The 26,512-nt window shown below is 31.2% G+C and overlaps 7 protein-coding genes across 7 annotated transcripts; 6 read left to right on the top strand and 1 right to left on the bottom strand.

Annotated features, from left to right (window-relative positions):
• The first annotated feature begins 635 nt into the window (after positions 1-635).
• On the top strand, positions 636-9,237 carry LOC128960841 (multidrug resistance-associated protein 1-like). The gene is made up of 13 exons (XM_054306976.1): positions 636-1,009; positions 1,127-1,422; positions 1,709-1,840; positions 2,049-2,147; positions 4,663-4,773; positions 4,859-4,990; positions 5,077-5,318; positions 5,556-5,790; positions 6,096-6,790; positions 7,080-7,463; positions 7,808-7,842; positions 7,964-8,501; positions 8,605-9,237. The coding sequence occupies exons 1-13, from the start codon at positions 636-638 to the stop codon at positions 9,235-9,237; spliced, it is 3,906 nt and encodes a 1,301-aa protein (XP_054162951.1).
• Positions 9,238-9,894: 657 nt separating this feature from the next.
• Positions 9,895-11,622, top strand: LOC128960840 (endothelial zinc finger protein induced by tumor necrosis factor alpha-like). Its single transcript, XM_054306975.1, has one exon. The coding sequence runs from the start codon at positions 9,895-9,897 to the stop codon at positions 11,620-11,622; it is 1,728 nt and encodes a 575-aa protein (XP_054162950.1).
• A 502-nt stretch (positions 11,623-12,124) lies between these two features.
• LOC128960826 (zinc finger protein 675-like) lies at positions 12,125-14,373 on the top strand. The gene has a single exon (XM_054306963.1). It carries the CDS (start codon positions 12,125-12,127, stop codon positions 14,270-14,272), a length of 2,148 nt encoding a protein of 715 aa, XP_054162938.1. The 3' UTR covers positions 14,273-14,373.
• Positions 14,374-14,908: 535 nt separating this feature from the next.
• Positions 14,909-16,123, top strand: LOC128960838 (zinc finger protein 143-like). Its single transcript, XM_054306974.1, has one exon. It carries the CDS (start codon positions 14,909-14,911, stop codon positions 16,121-16,123), a length of 1,215 nt encoding a protein of 404 aa, XP_054162949.1.
• A 572-nt stretch (positions 16,124-16,695) lies between these two features.
• On the top strand, positions 16,696-18,666 carry LOC128960837 (zinc finger and BTB domain-containing protein 41-like). The gene has a single exon (XM_054306973.1). It carries the CDS (start codon positions 16,696-16,698, stop codon positions 18,664-18,666), a length of 1,971 nt encoding a protein of 656 aa, XP_054162948.1.
• A 2,419-nt stretch (positions 18,667-21,085) lies between these two features.
• On the top strand, positions 21,086-22,887 carry LOC128960836 (zinc finger and SCAN domain-containing protein 12-like). Its single transcript, XM_054306972.1, has one exon. It carries the CDS (start codon positions 21,103-21,105, stop codon positions 22,885-22,887), a length of 1,785 nt encoding a protein of 594 aa, XP_054162947.1. The 5' UTR covers positions 21,086-21,102.
• A 1,167-nt stretch (positions 22,888-24,054) lies between these two features.
• LOC128960827 (endothelial zinc finger protein induced by tumor necrosis factor alpha-like) lies at positions 24,055-25,946 on the bottom strand. The gene has a single exon (XM_054306964.1). It carries the CDS (start codon positions 25,927-25,929, stop codon positions 24,154-24,156), a length of 1,776 nt encoding a protein of 591 aa, XP_054162939.1. The 5' UTR covers positions 25,930-25,946; the 3' UTR covers positions 24,055-24,153.
• Between the last annotated feature and the right edge of the window lie 566 nt (positions 25,947-26,512).

Raw genomic sequence — 26,512 nt, 5'->3', positions numbered from 1 at the left:
TAATAATTGAAATAAATTGTTTATATTTACCGGTAAATAATTTATTAATTGTTAATAATTTTGTTAGAAAATTATAAAAATATAAAATCAAATAAAAATAAATTATATATTTATTTTAAGTATAAATCATCAGATATTATAATAAATTTTATTAATTTATATTTTCATTTACATTAAGTTTACATGAATTTACATAAAGTTTATACTGTATTAATTTTATACAAAGTTTACAGTAATTGTTGTATTGCTGAATCATGTAGATAATTTATAAATATTGTATATTTATTATACTAGATAATTATTACCATGCAAAAATTATAAATATGCATTTATTTATTTTTACTAATTTTATATTAAAAAAACTATATTATTATTTAGTTAGAAATTTAATTAGAAATGTTTGATAAAATTTGCAACAGTGAGCTATTTGTAAAAATTACTTTTAATATATATTAATATACTGTATATATATATATATAAATTATTAAAAAATTACTAATAATATAAATTTTAAATTAATTTTATCATTAATTATCAATTAATTTATTTGATTAAAAAAATTAATTTAATATTTTTTTCATTCATAGAATACCAGTACTCTGTGGTTTACAGCATCGCCATATCTAAGCTCATGTATGATCGACACATTGATTACATGGATACCCTGTATATTTATATTGCTATACATACCATACCTATGTTGGCAATGCTGTAATTCTTGTAGAAATATTATTCAATGGAACTGTTATAATACCAGTCGGTTAGCTATAGTCCTAGTGAGCACATGTATTGCCCTATCGGAGCTCATATTAAGTTTGTGCCGGAAATATCAATGGGATGACAGTCCCACCATTGCTTACATACTGTCCACTGCTGTTACAACCGTCAGCCGACTTATAATATGTCTGATATTTTATTATCAACGTCTCTACGGTATTGTAAGCAGCGGTGGTTTGATTTGGCTGTACCTACTATTGGACACTATTTTAGGCGCTCTATCGGTGGCCACGTTTGCCACACAAGATATACTAAAAAACTATGAATTCATCTTATATTGTGTTAATTATTTGTTAACTGTAATCCTATTTATTTATTGTTTATTTGCCGATCGGTTACCCGATAAAAGTGTCTGTAAAGACAATGTTGGTGTTGTTGGTGTCGACACCAAACACGACTTGTGTCCCAAAGATAGGACATCGTTTCCTTTGAAAGTCACCTATCAATGGCTGAACAGTCTATTGTTGAAGGGCTGGAAAAAGACACTTATATTTGATGATCTGTGGGCTCTGAGACCTATTGACACCACTTTTGTAAACTTTAAACTATTTAGCAAACATTGGCTTCAATTAGATACTACAGTATTGGATAGTAATAGTAATGATATTAGGTTTAAAAGTATTTACGATAAAAATCCAAACTTAGGTAACAAATATTTTGAAAATTTTTGGTTCAGTAAAAATAAAATCAATATTACGAAAATCAATGATAATAGAAATTTGGTTATGGTGATTTTTAAAATTTATTTTCCCAAAATAATTGGTTCAGTTATATTAAATATATTATCCAGTTGTTTGCAAATGGCATCACCAATGATTTTAAAGTATGTGTAAACTTTTGTATGATTTCTCATAACGAAAAATTATTACATATAATTATTATTATTTTTTATTAATTATACCTATAAATTGATATAAATTGTTTGTTTAAGCTTTACGTATGCGATCGTGTCTAATATCGGCCATATATCGCAAATCATTGGTACTGAGCAACGGTGCCAAACGGCAAACACCTAACGGAGAAATTATTAATCTGATGGCCATTGATTGCCAACGAATTAATGGTTAGTATCTAGAGTTTGGTATATTTAATAGACATTTTGATACAATAAACTAAAATATGAAAAATTTTTACCAATTTATTATTATTTTCTTTTTTAAAAATATCATATAATGTTTAGTTGTGGAAACTGATTACTACTTGAAACTTATTATTTGTTTAATCGGTTTTTATTATATATATTACACTATTGTTTTATTTATTTTTTTTAGATAATCTTCATGCCATTGTAGCACTGATAACCGCTCCCATTCAGATTGCCTTAACATTGTATTTACTATACGTACAATTGGGTGTCACAGCGTTTATCGGTTTGGCCGTTATAGTGGTCACACTAGTCATCAATTTATTTCTTATGTTATTTTCTAAAGGCATTCAAAGTCAACAAATGTTATTAAAAGATAAGAGAATCAATTTAATTAATCAAATATTTAACGGAATCAAAGTTTTAAAAGTAAATTAATTATATAAAAATATTTTTATTGTTATTATTAAATATAAATTAAACAAATTTACAAATTATTTTTTTGTCCATAAAAGTTATGTTTTATGTATACTATAATATTGATACTAATCTATAAATCATATAATCAGTTGTACGCCTGGGAGGAGGCGTTTATGATTTGGATAAACAAAATCCGCCGAAAAGAGTTACTAAAAATACAATCAATTGGTTATCTAATGGTTGTATTTACATACAATCATCATAAATAAAATAAAATTAATAAATATTGTTAAATAATTAAATTATTTTTTTCTGAATATTATTCATTACTTTCTATATCATATTGACTTATATTTAAATTTTTTTAAATGTTATTTTCTGTATAAAAATATAAATTATTATTTCATCAATTGATTATTATAAATATTTATATTAAATACAATATTATTAATGTTAATTTATAAATATATAAATTTGGTTGAATATTATAAAAATAAATATAATTTTAACATTAATTTTTTCATCTTTCTTGTCTAATGAATCATTAATTTTGTTTAATTATTTTTAAATAATTAATTTTTTCTGTTGAATAATTGCAGTTTGTTTTTTTAATTTATAAAATTCAAAATGCAAAATCATATAATATTATATTGTATAGTAACTTATTAGCAAGCAAAAAAATTATTGTATTACAAATTTATTTATTTAGAGTTAATAATAATTAATTAATCAAATTTGTAACAAATAATTGTAATAATTTATACATTATTACTATTATTATTAATAAAGTTTTAACTAATAATCAAATTTATATTTTTAATAACTTAATTACAATGTTTGCTAAAATATGCAACAGTAAACTATTGGTAAAAATTATTTAAACTAATAATTATTATACAAAATTAATAAATTTAATATTAATTTTTTATTAACATTTATGTTAAAATTTATAATTATTTTAAAGAAAACTAAATATTAATTAATAATAGGATACCAGTACTCTGTGGTTTACAGCATCGCCATACCTGAGCTCATGTATGATCGATACAGTGATTACATGGATACCCTGTATATTTATGTGGATATACATACCGTATTTACTAAAGCAATGCTGTAATTCACATAAAAATACTATTCAATGGAACTGTTTTAACACCAGTCGATTAGCTATAGTAATAGTGAGCACCGGGATTGTCTTGTCGGAGCTTATACTAAGTTTGTGCCGCAAATATCAATGGGATGACAGTCCCACCATTGCTTACATACTGTCCACTGCTGTTACAACCATCACTCGACTTGTATTATGTTTGGTATTTTATTATCAACGCCTCTACGGTATTGTAAGCAGCGGTGGTTTGATTTGGTTGTATCTACTATTGGACACTATATTAGGCGCTCTATCGGTGGCCACGTTTGCCACACAAGATATACTAAAAAACTATGAATTCATCTTATATTGTGTTAATTATATATTAACTGTAATCCTATTTATTTATTGTTTATTTGCCGATCGGCTACCCGATAAAAGTGTCGGTAAAGACAATGTTGGTGTTGTTTGTGTCGACACCAAACACGACTTGTGTCCCAAAGATAAGACATCGTTTCCTTTGAAAGTCACTTATCAATGGTTGAACAGTCTATTGTTGAAGGGCTGGAAAAATACACTCATTTTTGATGATCTGTGGGCTCTGAGACAAATTGATACTACTTTTACTAATTTTAAACTATTCAACAAACGTTTGTTTAATTTAGACGAAACCATAAATAATAATAATAATAGTGACGTTCAGTTTACAACTACTAATGATAAAAGTCTAAACATTAGTAACAAATATTTTAGAAATTTTTGGTTTCAGAAAAATTATAAAATCACTATAACTAAGTCTAATAATAATAATTTAAATAAAAATGTGATCAAGACACTTTTTAAATTATATTTTCCAAAAATTATTGGCTCAATTATTATGTGTCTATTATCCAATTGTTTGCAAATGTCATCGCCAATGATTTTAAAGTATTTATGAATTATATATATATATATTTTTTGATTATATGATATATATATATATATATATTTAAATTAATATTAATTTACAGTAAAATTAATTTTAGTTTTGTTGAAATAGGATTTTTGATATATAATATATGTATAAGATAATCTATATGTTAATTTACTGTCATTTATAATATTGTAATAAATTATATTTTTAAACAAGGTTATAGGAGTAATATAAATATTCTAAATATACATGCAATATAAATTATTTAACTATGATACTAATTTATTAATAATAATTATTATTATTATTATTGAATTTATGTACTTAAAAATTTTATTTTAAAAATAATAACTTTTAGCTTAATAATTAATTATATTGAAGACCCTAACGAGCCTCAATGGCACGGCTATGTATACACTATACTATTAGTGACTGTAAATGTTTTAGTGGCCATTGTATTGGCTAATTATAATGAACATATTGGCAGTATTGGTATGTTTATTGTTTTTTTTAAACATAATATTATTATAATAATAAATTGATAAAATGATTAACAAAATATAATTAATTAAAAAAGGTTTACGTATGCGATCGTGTCTAATATCGGCCATATATCGCAAATCATTGGTACTGAGCAACGGTGCCAAACGGCAAACACCTAACGGAGAAATTATTAATCTAATGGCCATTGATTGCCAACGAATTAGTGGTTAGTATTTATTATTTTTTTTTATGTATGAGTTACTGAAAACATTATTTAAAAAAAATAAAATTAATTTGACATTTGTTTCGCAGATAATCTCCATTACCTGATAGCACTGTTGTCCGCTCCCATACAGATTGCCATAACATTGTATTTATTATACGTGCAATTGGGTGTCACAGCGTTTATCGGTTTGGCCGTTATAGTGGTCACACTAGTCATCAATACAATTGCACTGTATTTTTGTAAACTAAATCAAAGCCAACAAATGAAAATTAAAGACAAAAGAATTAATTTAATGAACCAAATATTCAACGGAATCAAAGTGTTAAAAGTATTATTATTATTTTATTTACACACCCAATCACCCACCCACCCGCTTAAACACAAAGACACAGTAATATTGTATTATAAAAAAAATATATATATATATATTAATTAATACCAATTTATCTAAAGCAGATTACTAAAAAAATTAAACTAAAAATTTTTTTAATGTTTTTTCTCAATAACTATATTTTTTCTACTAATCTTTATGGTATATATATATATATATATATATATATAATAGCTGTACGCCTGGGAGAAGGCGTTCATGGGCTGCATAACCAAAATCCGCCGAAAAGAGTTACGAAAATTACAAACAATGGGTTATCTAATAGTCATATTCATAGCCCTGTCGTTCAGCTGTCCATTGGTTGTCCAGTTTATTACTTACAGTGTCTATGAAGTCATCAATAGTGATACCGGCAAACAATTGAGTGCCCAAAAAATATTTGTTTCGTTATCGTTGTTTAATTTTTTACGTGAGAGCATGTTTTCATTGCCCATTGCTTATCTAACTTTTTCATTTGTATGTATTTAATATTGCATAACCAATATAATATACTTTATATACTGATATAAAATAATTCATTATATTTAATTATAAAGTTAATTGTTTCATTTAAACGTATTGAACGATTCCTGAATTGCGATGAACATAAAAATTATATAACAACTAATACAATGGCAAATAAACAAACAGTTATTAATATAGAAAATGCAATGTTTTCATGGAATAAGAGTACTAATACTACTACCTGTGCTACTACTACTAGACAAACCATATTAAAAAATATTAACATGACAGTCGAGGACGGCATGTTTGTGGCCATTGTCGGCAATGTCGGTTCCGGTAAGAGTTCATTGATATCGGCCCTATTTGGTGATATGGATCTAATTGATGGTACCGTAAATATTAGGCCAGATATAAGCATAGCATACGTTCCCCAACAGTCATGGATTCAGAATACGACACTCAAACAGAATATTCTGTTTGGAAAACAGTTGAATACTAAACTTTATAATAGAGTTATAGATAACTGTGCGCTCAAACAGGATTTACAACAATTGCCCGGTGCCGATGAAACAGAGATCGGCGAAAAAGGTATCAATTTGAGTGGCGGTCAAAAACAAAGAGTAAGTTTGGCCCGAGCCGTATATTCCGGTGCCGATCTATACTTATTAGACGACCCGTTATCAGCAGTGGACAGTCATGTGGGTAAACACATTGTAGATCAAGTACTCGATTCGCGAACTGGTATTTTGCGGCACAAAACTCGTATTTTGGTAACAAATCAACTATTTATGTTACCCAATGTCGACCGCATAGTTGTTATCAAAGACGGATCAATCACTGCAATTGGCACTTACAATGAATTGTTGGCAAATAATAGATATTTTTCCGATTTAATACAACAATATTATGCTACTAATTGTGATAGTGTTGATAGCAATTTAAATTCAAATAGCAGTAGTAATAGTGTAGATAATATAAATTGTAAAATTATTGGTGAACCCGATAATAATAATAACAATAATAGTGAGTCGGAAATTATTTTGCAACGGTATGAACGGGAAATCAATAATACGTCTATTGTCGACAATAATTGCAAATTAATTGATGAAGAAATTGCCCAAATTGGTCAAGTTAAATTTAATGTATATAATTATTTATTTATATATATATAATTATTTAATTTTTTGGTGTAAATTTTTATTTATATAATTATATATTATTTTATATTATAAATCTCTGATTTTAATCATCCAGATCTATATTAAATACGCCAAATATGTTGGACACTATACGTTGGGTATCCTAATCACCGGTATTATCACAAACATACTCATGTATGGCTCAAGTTTTTGGCTGTCCCTTTGGAGCAATAATCTTATTGGCGACAATAATGATAATAATAATAATAATAACTATTATTATGTTGGTATATATGGCATCATTATATTGTTTACAACAATATTTTTGTCAATTAGCAAACTGTTATTAGTTATCGGTTGTCAAATGGCTTCACGAAATTTGCACACAAAATTGTTGTCGACAGTAATGCACGCGCCTATGAAATATTTTGATACGACACCAATGGGCCGTTTGATGAATCGGTTTGGCAACGATATAGATGTTTTGGATATAGGACTAGTAATGAATATTAGGTTCAATTATTTACATTATATTAATATATATATATAATTTATTTTGAAAAATCAAGATATAATTTATTTATTTAAAAAAAATAATATTTTTTATAACTTATATAATATATTTAATAAAAAATATTATCAATTTTATTTAGCGGCTTATATGATAATGCATTGCAAATTATTGGCACAATTATTACAGTATCTATACAAACACCGTTGTTTTTAATACCTGTAGCAGTGCTACCCGTTATTTATTATATAATACAAGTAAGTTAGCCTAGAATAACAATAAATTATTAGTTTTATTTATAGATATAAATTTTTAATTAATTTTTTTAATAGATTATTTACATTAAAACTTCTAGACAACTAAAACGGTATTTTTATTTGTTGTTTTTGTTGTTGATATCATAGATAAAAATAACTAATAAAATAATAAAATATTTAATTTGCTGAATATTAATAATAATATTATTTCTAAATATAATAATTTTATAGATTAGAGTCGTTAACCCGATCGCCAATATATTCGCATTTTAGCGAAACACTAAACGGTATGTCCAGTATTAGAGCGTATGGTTACGGCCAACAGTTTATCGGTGAATCCGATCATCGAGTGGATACCAATCAGATGTGTTTCTATCCTAATATTGTGGCCAACAGTTGGCTACAGATATGGTTGACAACATTAAGCAATTGTCTAATACTTTTTGCCGCACTGTTTTCTATACTATCAAAGGGACGGCTGACCGGCGGCCAAATAGGACTGTCCCTGTCGTACGCCTTGACATTAACAGGAAATCTAAACGGTTTGATTATGACATTCTCAATGTTAGAAAATAATATGGTTTCAATCGAAAGAATCGATGAATACTGTTCTCTAGAACCGGAAGCTGATTGGCAGTCAAACCAAAAACTACCCGAAGACTGGCCAGAGAATGGAAACATGCATTTCGATGGATACGGTACTCGATATCGGGAAGGATTGGATTTAGTACTCAATAATATTGATGTCAATATAAACTCCGGCGAAAAGGTATTAATGATTATAAAATAATTAATATCTACAGTAATATACGATATACAGTAGTCTATAGATATAAATTATATGATATAATATGCATTTTATTTCACACCAGATAGGAATAGTTGGCCGAACCGGTGCCGGAAAGTCGTCACTAACTTTGGCACTGTTTCGACTCATTGAGCCAGCAATGGGTCGCATTGTTATTGATGGCATAGATATCAGTAAACTCGGTCTCCATGAGTTGAGATCACGGTTGACAATCATACCACAAGAACCGATACTCTTTTCGGGAACCATTCGCTCCAATTTGGATCCGTTCGACAAATTTTCTGATGAAGAATTGTGGACAGTGTTAGAACACTCACATCTCAAAGAGTTTGTTATTTCAAGCGGATCGGGACTCGACTATTCGGTAGCCGAATCGGGTGATAACCTAAGTGTCGGTCAGCGACAACTTATATGTCTGGCTCGGGCTCTGCTCCGCAACACTCGCGTCCTTATCCTCGATGAGGCCACGGCTGCCGTCGATGTCGAAACTGATGCACTTATACAGCAAACCATTAAACAAGAGTTCAAGTCCTCTACTATCTTAACAATTGCTCACCGAATCAATACAATTATGGACTATAATCGTGTGTTAGTACTAAACAATGGACGGGTAGCCGAGTTTGCCGAACCCGATGCTCTACTCAATGATCGGACAACAATTTTCTATTCATTGGCCAAAGATGCCGGTGTTATATAGAAATATTTGTTGAAAAATCATTTTGTTATAAATATATATTGAAAATATAAGATATTAAATAAAATGTTTTAATAGTGTTTTTTAAATTAATAAATTTTTTATTTTAACTTTTATAGGTTAGTAACTTCTAACGTTTATATTATTAATAATCTAATTTGATAATTAAGTTTTTATATTAATTTATTTTTGCAATAAAATTAACAATTTTTTTTAATGTGATTATCGGTAATTGATAAATTTTCTTATATAATTGATAAAATATTTTATTTATAATCTTGAAATTTAAAAGCTAATAAGTTATTTAAATAAATAAATAAAAAGTTATTATTGTATAACAATAAATAAAAATTAATTACCGGTAATTAAATTTCTATGATTAAAATTTATATTAAATTTTTTTAAAAATTATTAATTTATAATTAATATAATTACTATATAATTAATATATGATTACATTCTACTTCAATATTTAATGCAGTATTTTATTTTAATGCAATATATTAAAGATCCCTCAAAAAAGTATATTATTATTATTACTTTATATTATTGTTTTCATTATATCATAAATGTTATCATTAATTATTGGTTATCATTGAATTGAATGGTTAAATAAAAATTCAATAAATATTTTTGTAAATTAAAAAAAACAGAAAAATAATGGTTCGTAAAACAATCAGAAGAAGTATCACTAAAACTGATCCAATAGTTGTTAACATCGAAGTCGAGGATCTGATCGATGAACTGACCGCTGAAAACAACAGACTCGTCAATGAATTGTTGTTTACAAACAAATGTTTAGATTTATTAAATGAAATCAAAGATCACATGGAATTGATTCACAAGAAATATGAAGACTATATTACAGCCAAAGAGTATAAACAGTGGCAATCATTCAAGCAATCAATGATTACAGCCATTGATGACCACAACAACAACAACAATACAAGACATAAAACTGCAGTCAAAACAATTGGCAAAGAAAGACAATTAACTGATAACATTAGACAAGCGTTTAATCATATCATCATCGGTGGTGTAAATAAATCCAACGATCAGATCAGTTCATCACTAGCTGATCCGTGTACGACAACAACAACTAGTACAACAGTTCACACAGCAGTTCCCAATTTGAAGACTACAGCTTCTAATGTCAAGACTGTTAAGACAATTGCCGTTAAAACAGCAGAAGTAGTGTCAATAGATTTATCACAAAGTGATGCCGACATATCAGATGATACCGATTGTTGTGACGCCGATGATGTGGTGGCGGAGGAGGACAGCATTGGTGACGACGACGACGACGGTTGTTGGCAACCGGAGGACACGTCAAGTACTGTCAACAAAACAGTCGCCGATAGATTGATAAGTAATACTACTGAAGAAAGCGAATCAATTGATAAGTCAACGACAATAGTTAGTCAAAGAATTGTAGATCAGAAGACCGCCACCACTGATGGCGATCCAAATTGGCTATTGTTGGCAAAGAAAGGCAATTTAGATCCGATTAGTGGCCAACATTTATGTCCGAAACCCGATTGCAACAAACACTTCCCAACTCAGCGACAACTATACAATCATTGTTACGATGTTCACTGCAGACTGAAAAAACATGTTTGCAATCATTTAGACTGCAATAAGTCGTTTGCAACAATCAAGCGTTTGAACCGACACTCGGCATCTCATCGGCGAAAACAGGAACGATTGGTCCGACGATATGTTTGCCATTACGACGGCTGCGACAAACAGTATATCCAGAGAAAGCATTTGAGAAGGCATTTGTTATCGCATTCGTCGGACTCGCCGTACGTTTGTCAGGAGCCAGACTGCGGAAAGGCGTTCAAAACCCAATGCAAACTGAAACTCCATCAGACTATACACGCCACCAATCGGCCAACCTATCGGTGCCCGGAATGTGGAAAGTCGTATCTGTGCGATAGAACACTGGCCAATCACCGACGATTCAATCATTCACTGGTCAATCAGTTGCGCTGCGATATCGACGGTTGCGACGAAATATTCAAAAATTATTCGCAACGAAGAAAACACAAGATGTCTGTTCATAATTTCAAATACGCACCGATTAAGGTAACACTAGGCGACTATCCGTGTCAGTGGCCCGGGTGTGAGTACAAGACAACAAAAAAACCATTGCTTGCATTACACACTCGCATACATACCGGCGAACGGCCGTACGGTTGCGATTGGCCCGAATGTGGCAAACGATTTCGCAATAGAGCCGACTTTAGGGAACACTATAACTATCATCTGAATGTTAAGCCCTATGGATGCCAATGGCCGGGTTGTGAATACCGGGCCACTTGTTATGGAAATATTGTTAATCATACAAAATGTGTACATAAAAAACATACCGGTATATCATCATAATTTGTTATTATTATTAGTACCGATAGTATTATTATTATTATTGTTATAAATTGTATTATAGTATTTTTTCTAATTAAATTATATAATTTATTTAATTAGTTTATTTTTATTTTAATCATATTTGATATAATATTAAAATAGAAATCAAACAAACAAACAAAATGTGTAATAATAATTATTATTGATTAAAATATTGTTTTTTTAAACTAATATTATTATAAAATCATAAATAAACTTATATTAAAGTTTGTTAAGTTAATAATCAAACAAAACGTTTTGATTTTTTCAATATATGAAAAGTCCCCCAAAAAATGTGTTGTTTATGTTTATAATACTGTAATAAATACTGTAATAATTTTGTGACAAATGATTCAAAAAAAATATTTTATATTAAATGTTGTGTTAATTGTATTAACAATTCATTGATTGATTGATTGATATATAAAGTGATAATTATTTTATTTATTGACTTAATTAATGAATTTAAAACAAAACCAAACAAATGGATAATACAGTAGAAGAGGTGACCATCAAAACAACAGCTGATCCAAACAACAACATGTCTAACAACAACAATAATATCGATGTCGACGATGTAATCGATGAACTGATGGCCGAAAACAAACGACTGGTCAATGAATTGTTGTTTGCAAACAAATGTCTGAATTTGTTAACCGAACTGAAGGATCACATGAATTTGGTTCACAAGAAATATGAAGAACATATTCAGGCCGAAGATATCAGCCAATGGCAAACATTACAGAAATCGGTGGACACAACTGTCGATGGATTTACTATGTGTTCATTTAGTCACTTGAAGATCAATAACGTGAAGACCAGAGAATTCAATAGAAATCTAAGTCAAGACATTAAGAAAGCATTTAGTCATATCATCGGCGGTAATGATAATACCAATAATAATAATAATAAGACTAAAACTCGGCGAAAGACTTTATCATCATCATCACCATCACTACTATCAAAGAGTAATAAAGACAATCAGTATATCAACAGTCAATTGTTGTATGAAAACCAAACGCTTAACAAAATGAAAGATCAGATGAATTGGTTGATCAAGAAATACGAACCGTTTATATTTGCCGAAGATATGACTAAATGGAAACAATTGCAACAATCGCTGGACGACAGCAACAATACGATAAAAACGACAACTATTATCCGATCAAAAGACGTGGCCATTAGCCGCTTGACGACACATATGGGTAAAGCCGTACGAAATGCACAAAACTATCCGTACGTTTGCCGACAGCAGGGCTGTGGCCAACGATTCAAATTGAAGATTGCATTGCATGTACACTACGGCAAGTTTCATAAGAACGGCGAGTATGTGTGCGACGTGTGTCAGAAACGGTTTACAGAAATCAACAAATGGACAAAACATTTGGCCACTCATGAGCTGCGAAAGAAGACGTTCAAGTGTTCTGAATGTGACAAATATTTGTCGAGCAGAATGATACTGAAGAAACATCTGGAAAAGATGCACTTTATGATCACCACTGGTGGTGGTGGTGGTGTTGGCGTCGCTGATGGTTGTAGTGGTGATGACCAACAAACCGGCGGAGGCGGCGGTGGTGATACATCACTGTCCATGGATGTCATCGAATCCAATGACGAAATGACCGAATTCAGACGCAAATACTTTGATAAGCAAACCAAACAGTTTATATGTCCCGATTCCGGCTGCCGATTGCCGTACAATAACGCTACCGCTCTCTACAATCATATGAAAGAAGTTCACGGCAAACAAGGTTTAGCCGATTGTTTAGTACAAAGTGATGGCGGCAACAGTGGCGTTAGTGGCGGCGGCGATCAAGTGTTTGGCAGCGCCGCAGCCGATAATTCTGAAGCCGATCGGCAACTGTTACTACTGATGAAACAAAATCGTTTCGATGAGACTACGCAACGATTTGTTTGTCCCTATCCCGGCTGTGACAGTAATTTCGGTACAAATAAATACTATGAACAGCACTTCATTCGGATGCACTATCGACCGGATCGCAAACCGTTTGTTTGTCCCGAACCCGATTGCGGTAAGGGATTCAAGACAAAAGTTATGCTCCGACGACATCGGGTAACACACGATGCCAATCGTAGGCGAGACCACCAATGCTCGGAATGCGACAAATCATACTTTACTAGAGCCGAACTAACACTTCATACAAATTTCAGACATCTAAACAAAAAGATGATCCGATGCGGTATCGATGGTTGCGATCACCGATTCTATAACTTTGACCAGCGATCTACTCATCGAAAATCTGTACACAATATGAATTACGCCAAAAAGTATATACCCGATAAACACCAGTGCCAGTGGCCCGGTTGCGACTACAAGTGTTCGTCCACTGGCGATCTGAGAGACCATACCCGTATCCATACTGGTGAACGTCCGTACGAGTGCGAGTGGACAGACTGTGAACAACGATTTGCCCGGAAAGCTGATCTCAAACGACACGTTACGTGTCATAAAAATCTAAAACCATTTGTCTGCCAGTGGCCCGGCTGTCAATATCGGGGCAATTGTAGTGCCAATCTGTATGCACACAAAAAGATACATCAAAGACAACAACAACAGGAGCAACAACAACAACAATCAGAAGCTGATACTACAATACCGACGGCTGATTAGTATTAAATTTTGTAATAAATAAATAAAACTTCATAATTACCGGTAATATTCGTTATTATTGGTACCAAATTGTAAATTTTAAATGATTGAAATCTTAATAATACCGTAACCATAATATAATAATAACTTATTATTTTCTTTTTCATTTATAGTAAATTAATGATTTATTTATTTTTAATATAACTTCAGTTTCAACTAATTTAATATTTTGATTATTGTTTCCACTAATTATTCAATTTAATTCATTAGTACACATAATAATTTTTTTTCAAACACAAAACATGTGTATAATTTAAAATAAGTTAAGATAAAGTGTCTGTAAAAACATAGGTATCTTTAATATATACATAAATATTAATAAAAAAAATAATTTATAAAATTTTTATGGATCTAAAGATTGAAAATTACAATTTTTATGTTAATTATTGTTTTAATATAAAGTTTATATATATTTTTTTGTAATACTGTTTTGCAAATAAGCGATTAAATAATACAAAATAGTAAATAAAGTGAAAACCCCTGAAAATAATTGTTATGTTTACAAAACATAACATATATTTTTGTTGACAATTATTATATGTTTTTTAAATTCATTGATAAATAAAATGTTAATTAATTTGTTTTGATTTAAAAACAATGGTTAAGAGGAAGAAGAAACCAATTACTAAAAGTGATTCATCGATGGCTTACATTGAAGTCAACGATTTGTTTAGTGAATTGTTGGCCGAAAATGAAAGACTTGTTAATGTATTGAATGAATTGAAAAATTATTTGAAAACAATTCACACGAAATACGAGACAATGATTGCCGACGAAGACATCAAACAGTGGCAGACATTACAACAATCAATGGATACAACTGTCGAGGAATACAATAGTAATTATAGTCTGAGAGTTATTAAACTGAAGAAAGAGATTCATTTAAATAAGGAATCAACTGATGGCAAACAATCCGGAAATAATAATAACAACATTGATGTCAATGAAGAGGACACCAATCAATTGTCAGTACAACCTCTGTGTCAGACAACTGTCACCACTAGTATTCAAGAGCCAGAAGCAGATTCTAACGTCGAGACTAGTAGTAATACAAGTAATCAACACAAGAAATCATTGTCCAATATTTGCGAATCCGATAGCAAACTATTGTTATTGTTGAAGAACTGTACGATCGATGATAAAACCCAACGATTTTTGTGTCCAATTACTGACTGCGACCGAAGTTACCGAACTAAACACATTCTTCAGAAACACTTTCGCTATAATCACTACAAATCACACACCAAACGATTTAGTTGTTCGCATCCCGATTGCAATTATCGTACAAATAGACGAGATTTATTTAATATACATATAGAGATACACAATGTCAACCGTACGAAAAACTACCAGTGCTTAGAATGCGACAAATCATACCTAAGTAAATCCAATCTAACCAAACATATACATACTAAACACTTAAAGAAAAAGTTTAAATGTGGTATAAATGGTTGTACGACAATGTTTACCACTTGCCATAGTCGGATACTTCATCGAGAATCAGTACATCATATGAAATATGCCGACCGCACTAAGCAGGCCAAGTATATATGTCAATGGCCCGGTTGTGACTATCGTAGTACATCAGATACCAATCTTAGGGATCATATCCGTAAGCACACGGGTGAACGGCCGTACGGGTGCGAGTGGCCAGACTGTCAACAACGATTTGCACGCAAAACTGGTCTCAAACGACACGTTATATGTCATCAAAATCTCAAGCCATATGTATGTCAATGGCCCGGTTGTGACTATCGGGGCAATTGTCATAGCAATTATTATGCACACAAAAAGATACATCAAAGACAATAACAACAACAACAATCAGATAATAATAATACAATAAAGACAAAACCTATTATTATTATTATTATTATTACGGTAATAGTTAATTGTACTGTAAATTCATATAAATTGAATTATTATATTTTAATACTGTAGTAACATGTAGTACCGTAACATAATTTTAAGCATATTTTTGTTAATTTATAGTTTATTTGGTTAATATCTACTAAAATAGTTATTTTTAAATATATATTATAATTAAACTAAATTTGTATATATAGATAAAAATAATTATTAATTTTTACATTTATTTATTAAAAGATATATATATATAATAATTTAATAACTAATTTATTATAATAAATAATTATTTTTACTGTTAGTTTACAAACTATGTGATGAAATTTCACAAAATAGTAAATAAAGTGAAAACCCCTCAAAAATAAGTGTTATGTTTATAAAAACATAACATATTTTTGTTGACAATTATTATGTGTTTTTATAAATTCATTGATAAATAAATTGTTAATTAATTTTCGTTTTGATTGAAAACAATCGTTAAGAGGAAGAAGAAACCAATTACTAAAAGTGATTCATTGATGGCTAACATTGAAGTCAACGATCTGTTTAGTGAATTGTTGGCCGAAAATGAAAGACTTGTTAATGTATTGAATGAATTGAAAAGTTATTTGAAAACAATTCACACGAAATACGAGACAATGATTGACGACGAAGACATCAAACAGTGGCAGACATTACAACAATCAATGGATACAACTGTCGAAGAATACAATAGTAATGATAGTCTGAGAGTTATTAAACTGAAGAAAAATAATGAATTAAATCGGGAATCAATTGATGGCAAACAATCGGCAAATAGTAATAACAACATTGATGTCAATGAAGAAGACACCAATCAATTGTCAGTACAACCTCTGTGTCAGACGACTGTCACCACTAGTATTCAAGAGCCAGAAGCAAATTCTAGCGACAAAACTAATAATAGTAATACAAGTAATCTGTTGGATGACTACCAGAGCCGGCCGTACAACAAGTTTCTGTACAATAAGCTATCTCTTTGGCAAAACACAAAAGCCAAACGTTTAACTAATGATAATATAAACCAAATCCATGACAACGGACTACACGATTCAATTGATGACAAACAATCAGAAAATAGTGATTATGATTGTGATATCAATGAAGACAATGAGGAAATCAATTATGAAGATGACAAAGAAGAAGAAATGCTAACTTTGACCACAAATGAAACGCCAAAACCCGAGACAATTCATGGAAGTACTAGTCATATAAGTAACACGAAGTGTAAAATCCAAGACAACAATCAATACGCTGACAATACTGATGACAGACTACAGGATTCAATTGACGACATAATTAAGTCAGAAACTAATGATAATGTGATTGATATCAGTGACGACTCAGCCGATGATCAATTAGAAGAAGGAGAAATTTTCTATCTGCGGACAACTGCCATCGCAAATGAATTGGCAAAACTCAAGACAACTCATAGCGGTGTCCAACACAACAATCAAACCGGTAATACTGATGATTGTGACCGACTATCTGATTATTATGTGGACGATTTGTTTCTGGAAAAAACCTATGATTCGATAACCCAACAGTACATATGTCCAGCAGTAGGATGTGCTCTGCCATACACTACACCATTGAGACTATTCAGACACTATCGGAAATTTCATCGACAAATTGCTGGAACTGTCAAAATGGTTGAAAAAGTTTGTTCGCAAAATAATAGGAAATCGTTGTCCGATATTTGCGAATCGGATCGCAAACTATTGTTATTGTTGAAAAACTGTACGATTGATGATAAAACTCAACGATTTTTGTGTCCAATTACTGACTGCGACCGAAGTTACCGAACTAAACATATGCTTGATGAACACTTTCGCAACTATCACTACAAACCATACACCAAACGGTTTAGTTGTCCGCATCCCGATTGCAATTATCGAACTGACAAAAGGGCTACATTTAATAAACATATTTATACACACAATGAAAACCGTACCAAAAACTACCAGTGCTCACAATGCGACAAAGCATACATAAATAAATGCGATCTAACCAAACATATTAATATTATACACTTAAAGAAAAAGTTTAAGTGCGGTATAAATGGTTGTACAACAATGTTCACCCGTGACCATCATCGGTCAATCCATCGACAACAAGTACATCAAATGAAATATGCCGACCGTAATAAGCCGGGCAACTTTTTGTGTGACTGGCCCGGTTGCGAGATTCGTAGTCAATCAGCTTGTCATCTTAGGTGTCACTACCGTAAGCATACGGGTGAACGGCCGTACGGGTGCGAGTGGCCAGACTGTCAACAACGATTTTCTAGTAAATCTTGTCTCAAACGACACGTTATATGTCATCAAAATCTCAAGCCATTTGTATGTCAATGGCCCGGTTGTGACTATCGGGGCAATAGTAGTGCCAATCTGTATGCACACAAAAAGATACATCAAAGACAACAACAACAACAATCAGCAGCTGATAGTACAATACCGACGGCTGATTAGTATTAAATTTTGTAAAAAAATAATACTTCATAATTACCGGTAATATTCGTTATTATTGGTACCAAATTGTAAATTTTAAATGATTGAAATCTTAATAATACCGTAACCATAATATAATAATAACTTACCGTTAAGTTGTGTTTTTATTCCCATATGGAAATGTCTGAGTCATGGGAAATAATGCGAGTTTTTCCCCATATGAAAAAATAGTTTTTTAACTTAAAAATAATTTCCCACCCCCTGATTTTAATACATTTTAAAATTTCCCACCCCTTATATTTGGATGTCTCAAAAAGTTTCAATCCTATTAATATGCCATCTATTGACCGATTTATGATTTTAACTGTATATGTTTTTATATTAATATAACTAACGGTAATAAAAAAACTGTAAATTATTTTATAAATGTTTTAAAAAACGTGTTTTTAATACAAATCAATATATCATTTATTTTTAAAAAGTTTTTAATTTATATACCCGTAAAAACCGTTTAATAACTATCAAACATATAATTACCGATAATTGTTTGTAATTAATGGCCACAAATCGGCGGCTATTAACCACAATCGGTACCAGTGATCAATAGCGCTGAACCTGATGACCGATGTTTGACACCAATGTCTGCTCAGACAACACCGATATCAGTGATCAATGACATACAAACAGATTACCGATATTTGAATCCAATGTTTGATCAGTCAACACCGGTACCACTAATCAATGGCCATCAACCAGATTACCGATATCTGACACAAATGTCATCAGACAACATCGGTACCAGTGATCAACAGCGGTCAACGTAATGACCATAATTTGACACAAATGTCTTGCCCGACAACACCGGTACCAGTTCTCTATGGCCATCAATCAGATTACCGATATTTGACACAAATGTATTGCCCGACAACACCGTACCAGTTCTCTATGGCCATCAATCAGATTACCGATATTTGACACAAATGTATTGCCCAACAACACCGTACCAGTTCTCTATGGCCATCAATCAGATTACCGATATTTGACACAAATATATTGCCCGACAACACCGGTACCAGTTCTCTATGGCCATCAATCAGATTACCGATATTTGACACAAATATATTGCCCGACAACACCGGTACCAGTTCTCTATGGCCATCAATCAGATTACCGATATTTGACACAAATGTATTGCCCGACAACACCGTACCAGTTCTCTATGGCCATCAATCAGATTACCGATATTTGACACAAATATATTGCCCGACAACACCGGTACCAGTTCTCTATGGCCATCAATCAGATTACCGATATTTGACACAAATGTATTGCCCGACAACACCGTACCAGTTCTCTATGGCCATCAATCAGATTACCGATATTTGACACAAATGTCTTGCCCGACAACACCGGTACCAGTTCTCTATGGCCATCAATCAGATTACCGATATTTGACACAAATATATTGCCCGACAACACCGGTACCAGTTCTCTATGGCCATCAATCAGATTACCGATATTTGACACAAATGTATTGCCCGACAACACCGTACCAGTTCTCTATGGCCATCAATCAGATTACCGATATTTGACACAAATGTATTGCCCGACAACACCGTACCAGTTCTCTATGGCCATCAATCAGATTACCGATATTTGACACAAATGTATTGCCCGACAACACAGGTACCAGTTCTCAACAGTCAACAACCAGATTACCGATTATTTACTCTACCGATAGTTATTTTTAAATAAAATATAAATGAAGTTTTTATTGAATATTAGTTACCGGTAATACCTGTCATTACAGCTCCCTATTCCCCCAATTTTGCTTTTCCCTATAGACTCGTTTAATTTACCAGGGGTGGTAAAAAATACGAGTTTTTTTCCCATATGAAAAATTTTTTTTTCATTTTTTTTAATTCCTTATGGGAATAAAAACACGATTTTACGGTAAATTAAATATTTAATTTCTCTTTCATTTATAGTAAATTAATAATTTAACAATCAGCTAATACAACAATAAAGACAAAATCAATTAATAATAGCTAATAGTATATTAAATTTGTATGAATATATTATTATTTATATTTATATTTTAAATTAAAATTTTTCAATAATAGTCTTATAGCATATTTTATTTCATTAATATTTACTAAAATATTTATTTTAAAAAATATATTATAATTTAACTAAATTTGTATATATGTATATAATAGATAAAATAATTATTAATAAAAAAATGTTATCTTTACTTATCAAACAAAATATATACTGTAATAATACTATTTTTTAATAAATAAAAGTTTTGCAAAATAGTAACTAAAGTGAAAACCCCTCAAAAAACAAGTGCTATGTTTACAAAACAAACCAAATTTTTTTGTTGACAATTATTATGTATTTTTTAAATTCATTGATAAATAAATTGTAAATTATTTTCGTTTTGATTTGAAAACAATGGTTAAGAGGAAGAAGAAACCAATTACTAAAAGTGATTCATTGATGGCAGACATTGAAGTCAACGATTTGTTTAGTGAATTGTTGGCCGAAAATGAAAGACTTGTTAATGTATTGAATGAATTGAAAAGTTATTTGAAAACAATTCACACGAAATACGAGACAATGATTACCGACGAAGATATGAAACAGTGGCAGACATTACAACAATCAATGGATACAACTGTCGAGGAATACAATAGTAATAATAATGTAAGAGTTAAGCTGAAGAATAAAATTGATTTAAATAGGAAATCAAGTGATAGAAAACTAGCGGCAAATAGTAATAACAACATTGATGTCAATGAAGAAGAAGACACCAATCAATTGTCAGTACAACCTCTGTCTCAGACAACTATCACGACAAGTGAAGTGTCAAAGTTGAAGACAAAACTCAAGACTAGTAAACGTAAGACAAATAAGTCATGTGATGCCTACAAGAGCAGGCCATACGAGTGCCTAAACAAGGATTGTGGTCAACGGTTTAAACTGAAAGTCCAACTGAATCAACACTCACGCAGATGTCACGAGACATCATCATCAACAACAACAGTCATCAACAGCTGTCATGTGTGTGAAAAGACATTTAAAATTAAGGCACATCTGGCAAATCATTTGAGAACACATTACTACAGTCACCGATCATACCAGTGCTCAGAATGCGACAAATGTTTTGCTAATAAACTATGTCTTAGGCGACACCAGCGGACCATACATTTGATGTACAATAGTCTGGACCAAACCGACGATACTGATGCCGGACGATCTGATTTTGGTTACACTGTGTTCAGACAAAACACTTTTGATTTGAAAACCCGACAATACATATGTCCTGCAGTCGGCTGCGGACTGCCGTACAGTAACGCCAAAAGTCTATACAAACACTATCAGGAAATTCATCGACAAAACGCCATCACTGAAGATGATGAGGAAGTTTGTCAGGAAAATGATAGCCAAATATTACCGGCGATTCGTGAATCCGATCGAAAACTATTACTACTGTTAAAGAACTGTACGTTTGACGACCAAAAACAACGATTTTTGTGTCCATTTGTCGGCTGTGATCGCAGTTACGGCTATAAACATAGTCTTGAGGTTCACTTTCGCAACAATCACTATAAACCCGATTATAAACCGTTCAGTTGTACCCATCCTGACTGTGGTAATCGATTTAATAAACGAAGTTCACTGAATAAACATATGAAAACACACGATGAAAATCGTAGCAAATCCTACCAGTGCTCACAGTGTGACAAATCATACTTCAATGAATGCGATCTAACCAATCATTTTAATATCAAACATATGGATGAAAAAATAAAGTGTGGTATCGATGACTGCCAGTCGATGTTTACTAATATACATCAGCGGACAGTCCATCGACAGACTGTTCACAATATGAAGTATTCACTGAGAAAACTACCGGACAAACATTCGTGTCAATGGCCCGGCTGTGAGTATCGGTGCGGTACTGTTACCCATCTGAGAGATCATACGCGTATACATACCGGTGAGCGACCGTTTATGTGTCAGTGGCCACAGTGTGACAAACAGTTTCGTTTGAAGGCAGCCTACGATAAACATATGATTTGTCATAAAAATTTGAAACCCTATGTATGTCAATGGCCCGGTTGTGAATACCGGGGCAATAGTAGTAGCAATTATTATGCACACAAAAAAATACATAAAAGACAACAACAACAACAACAATCAGCTAATACTACAACATTAACAACTAATAGCTAATTATATTATATTTTTCTATACACTGTATATTTGTATCATATTATTATTAGTAATAGTATTTATAAATATAATAAAATCTTTAAAATAAAAAATAAAAACTACGAAAATAATATCTAACTTTAATTAAATTAAACATATATAACATATAATACTGTACATATAAATAAATAGATAAATAATAATATTTACAATTAATAAATTATCTGCTTTTTAGCTAATTAGATTGAAAACATGTTTAATAAATTATTTATATAAAATTTTTTTTTATATATAACTTTAATTTATTACTTAATAATATTGAATATAATAATAGTTTTTTTTAAATTTTATTAATATTGTATTTCAATATATGAAAAGTCCCCCACAAAAAAAATGTATTGTTTATGTTTGTGTAAACAATAATTATGTGACAAATGATTGAAAACAATATCATATCTATAGAAAAGTATTTATTTTATTTTAAAGAAAAAATTATCACCAAAATTGATCCAATGGTTGTTAGTATTGAAGTCGAAGATCTGTTCGATGAACTGACCGCTGAAAACAACAGACTCGTCAATGAATTGTTGTTTACAAACAAATGTTTGACTGAAATGAAAGATCAGATGAATTTGGTTTACAAGAAATATGAAGAGCTGATTGACGCCGAAGATTTAAATCGGTGGCAAACATTGCAACAGAAATGGATGGACACTGCAGTCATCGATGACTACAATACTGCAGTAAGTCTTGAAACTGACAAAACAAATCACAATAAAAGCGAATTAAATGAAAAAATAAAACAAACGGTAAATGATATCGTCATCATCAGCGATGATAAGAATCGGAAGACATCATTGTTGTCGGTGCAAACAAATAGTATGGCCACCGATGACCGACCGTTTGTTTGCCGACACGAAGATTGCGGCAAACGGTTCAAAATGAAAGCCCATTTACATCATCATTACAGTCAGTGTCACAAAAAATACCTGTAATAATTATATTTTTAATTAGTAAACTATTTATATAATTTATTATTTTCTTTTTTAAAAAAAATGTCATTGATTTATATTACAATATAAAAATATATAGTAATATAATTTAAAACTTATTAAAACAACACTCATATGACAATCGATATGAAATGTTTTCAAAATAAACTAAAATAAATTACATTAATTACCGGTAAAGTTATTTGAAATATTTTGTACATAATTTGAATACTTTTTTTTGAAGTTATATTAATAGGTTAATACATTTATAAAATTTTATTATTTCTAATTCTAACTATTGATTGATAATTGTTGTCATAATTGTAGTATCACTTGATAGGTGTTGTTGTTGTCTTTGATGTATCTTTTTGTGGACCACTAGATTGGCACTACAATTGCCCCGATAGTCACAACCGGGCCACTGGCAGATATAGGGTTTCAGATTTTCATGACAAACATAATGACGATTGTAGTCTTTTTTAGTCCGAAATCGTTTGTCACACTCTGGCCACTGACACCCGTACGGCCGTTCACCAGTATGTATACGGGTATGATAACGTATAACTGCCAAACAGTTACCGGTAAAGTCACAGCCAGGCCACTGGCATCGGTGCCGATCAGTTGGATATTTCAATGCATAGTTCATGTTGTGGGCCGACTGTCGGTGAACTGCCCGCTGATGTGTTGTACCAAACCATTCGTCGCAACCATTGATCGCACACTTTAGTATACGTTCGTTCAGATGTCTGAAACTCATGTGCTGTCTTAGCTGATACTCTTTGAAATAGGATTTCGGACAATGCGAGCACTGGTAGGCTTTCGGCCGATCCGAGTCGTGTGTCTTCATATGCTCTTTCAGTATATACTTGCGTTTGAATCCCTTACCACAGTCAGCCACCCGACAAACATACGGTCTATCGTTTGGCTTGTAGTGAACCGCTTGAAAATGAAGACTAAGATTACGATTTGTTGCGTACGTACGGTCGCAGTCGGTAAATGGACACAAATATCGTTCGGTCGACTCATCGAAATTGTTTTGCCTCAACAGTACTAGTAGTTGTCGATCACTACTACAAACATCATTATTATCATCAAGTGGTAGACAGTCAGTAGTGGTCGTGTCGTGCGTTTCGATAAAGTGATTGTAGACACCTCTGGCCGTATTGAACGGCAATCCACATCCGTTGTCGGGACAAATGTATTTTCGTGTTTTCGGGTCAAACGTTTGCTGAGTAAACTCAGTCAGGCATCTGTCGGGTTCGGTATCTGGCGTACGACCAGTGGTTTGGCCGACATTAACAATCAAATGTATAGTCTGTCGGTGTCTTTCGAGATTTCTCTTAGTAGTGAAATATCTGCCGCATTCCGAGCACTTGTATGCCGACCGTCGGCTCATTTCATGTCTATTCACGTGTCGTTGCAATTGAACCGCCAGTTTGAATGTCTTGTCGCACACGTGACACGTGTGCTCAAGTGACGTGTCGTCGTCGTTGTCCGCATGATATTCACTGTAATGACGAGTTAACTGTGACTTCAGTTTAAACTGTTGGCCACAATCAGTGTGTCGGCAATCGTATGGCTGGCGGCTGCGTCTCTGATAGTCATCGCATGGTTTACTATTTGTGTTACGACTACTTCTACGAATTGTCTCTGTTTTTGACACTTCACTTGTGGTGATAGTTGTCTGACACAGAGATTGTACTGACAATTGATTGGTGTCTTCTTCATTGACATCAATGTTGTTATCATTATTTGCCGATTGTTTTCCATCACTTGATTTCCTATTCAAATCAATTTTATTCTTCAGCTTAACTCTTAGATTATTATTACTATTGTATTCCTCTACAGTTGTATCCATTGATTGTTGTAATGTCTGCCACTGTTTGATATCTTCGTCAGTAATCATTGTCTCGTATTTCTTGTGAATTATTTTCAAATAACTTTTCAATTCATTCAATACATTAACAAGTCTTTTATTTTCGGCCAACAATTCACTAAACAAATCATTGACTTCAATGTCAGCCATCAATGAATCACTTTTAGTAATTGGTTTCTTCTTCCTCTTAACCATTGTTTTCAAATCAAAACAAAAAAATAATTTACAATTTATTTATCAATGAATTTAAAAAACATATAATAATTGTCAACAAAAAAATTGGTTTGTTTTGTAAACAATCCGAGGGGTTATCACTACATAAATAATATATTAAATTATTAAATTATTTACAAAATGATTTATTTTGTAAACACAACACAACTTTATTTATGTGATTACTATTCATGTGTTTTATGTCTTAAATAGATAACTAATAATAAAATTGTTTTCTTTTATACAGTTATAACAATCTTTTTATTACAGTATTATTAAATATTATATATAAATCAATAACATTTGTTTTTATAAGTATTTCATATATAAAATCTTAAATATAGATAAAAAAAAATTATTATTTAAATTACGTATTTTAAGCTATAATTTATTTTTTTAATAACTAATTAGAATTACTAATATATAATAATAATAATAAATAATGTAATTAAATATAATTTTTAATAAAGAATCTTAATAATACATACCTTTAAAAATTCATTTATATAAAAAAATTAAATAGAAAATATAAAATTAATCTTTTAACATTTCTCTAAAATAAAAT

The sequence above is a fragment of the Oppia nitens genome, unplaced genomic scaffold (assembly GCF_028296485.1).
Source record: "Oppia nitens isolate AA-2021 unplaced genomic scaffold, nextdenovo-longstitch-racon4-pilon3 scaffold59_pilon_pilon_pilon, whole genome shotgun sequence".
Classification (NCBI taxonomy): Eukaryota; Metazoa; Arthropoda; class Arachnida; order Sarcoptiformes; family Oppiidae; genus Oppia; species Oppia nitens.
Note: the sequence above shows the minus strand (reverse complement) of the source record. Positions and strands in the feature narration are given on the sequence as shown.

Bases quoted from the DNA above. Each gene is read 5' to 3' on its own strand.
- LOC128960841 (XM_054306976.1), top strand. From the start codon at position 636: ATGATCGACACATTGATTACATGGATACCCTGTATATTTATATTGCTA. The intron at 1,841-2,048 runs GTTAGTATCTAG...TATTTTTTTTAG, and splicing joins TGATTGCCAACGAATTAATG to ATAATCTTCATGCCATTGTA. The intron at 6,791-7,079 runs GTAGATAATATA...TTAATCATCCAG, and splicing joins CAAATAGCAGTAGTAATAGT to ATCTATATTAAATACGCCAA.
- LOC128960840 (XM_054306975.1), top strand. From the start codon at position 9,895: ATGGTTCGTAAAACAATCAGAAGAAGTATCACTAAAACTGATCCAATA.
- LOC128960826 (XM_054306963.1), top strand. From the start codon at position 12,125: ATGGATAATACAGTAGAAGAGGTGACCATCAAAACAACAGCTGATCCA.
- LOC128960838 (XM_054306974.1), top strand. From the start codon at position 14,909: ATGGTTAAGAGGAAGAAGAAACCAATTACTAAAAGTGATTCATCGATG.
- LOC128960837 (XM_054306973.1), top strand. From the start codon at position 16,696: ATGGCTAACATTGAAGTCAACGATCTGTTTAGTGAATTGTTGGCCGAA.
- LOC128960836 (XM_054306972.1), top strand. From the start codon at position 21,103: ATGGTTAAGAGGAAGAAGAAACCAATTACTAAAAGTGATTCATTGATG.
- LOC128960827 (XM_054306964.1), bottom strand. From the start codon at position 25,929: ATGGTTAAGAGGAAGAAGAAACCAATTACTAAAAGTGATTCATTGATG.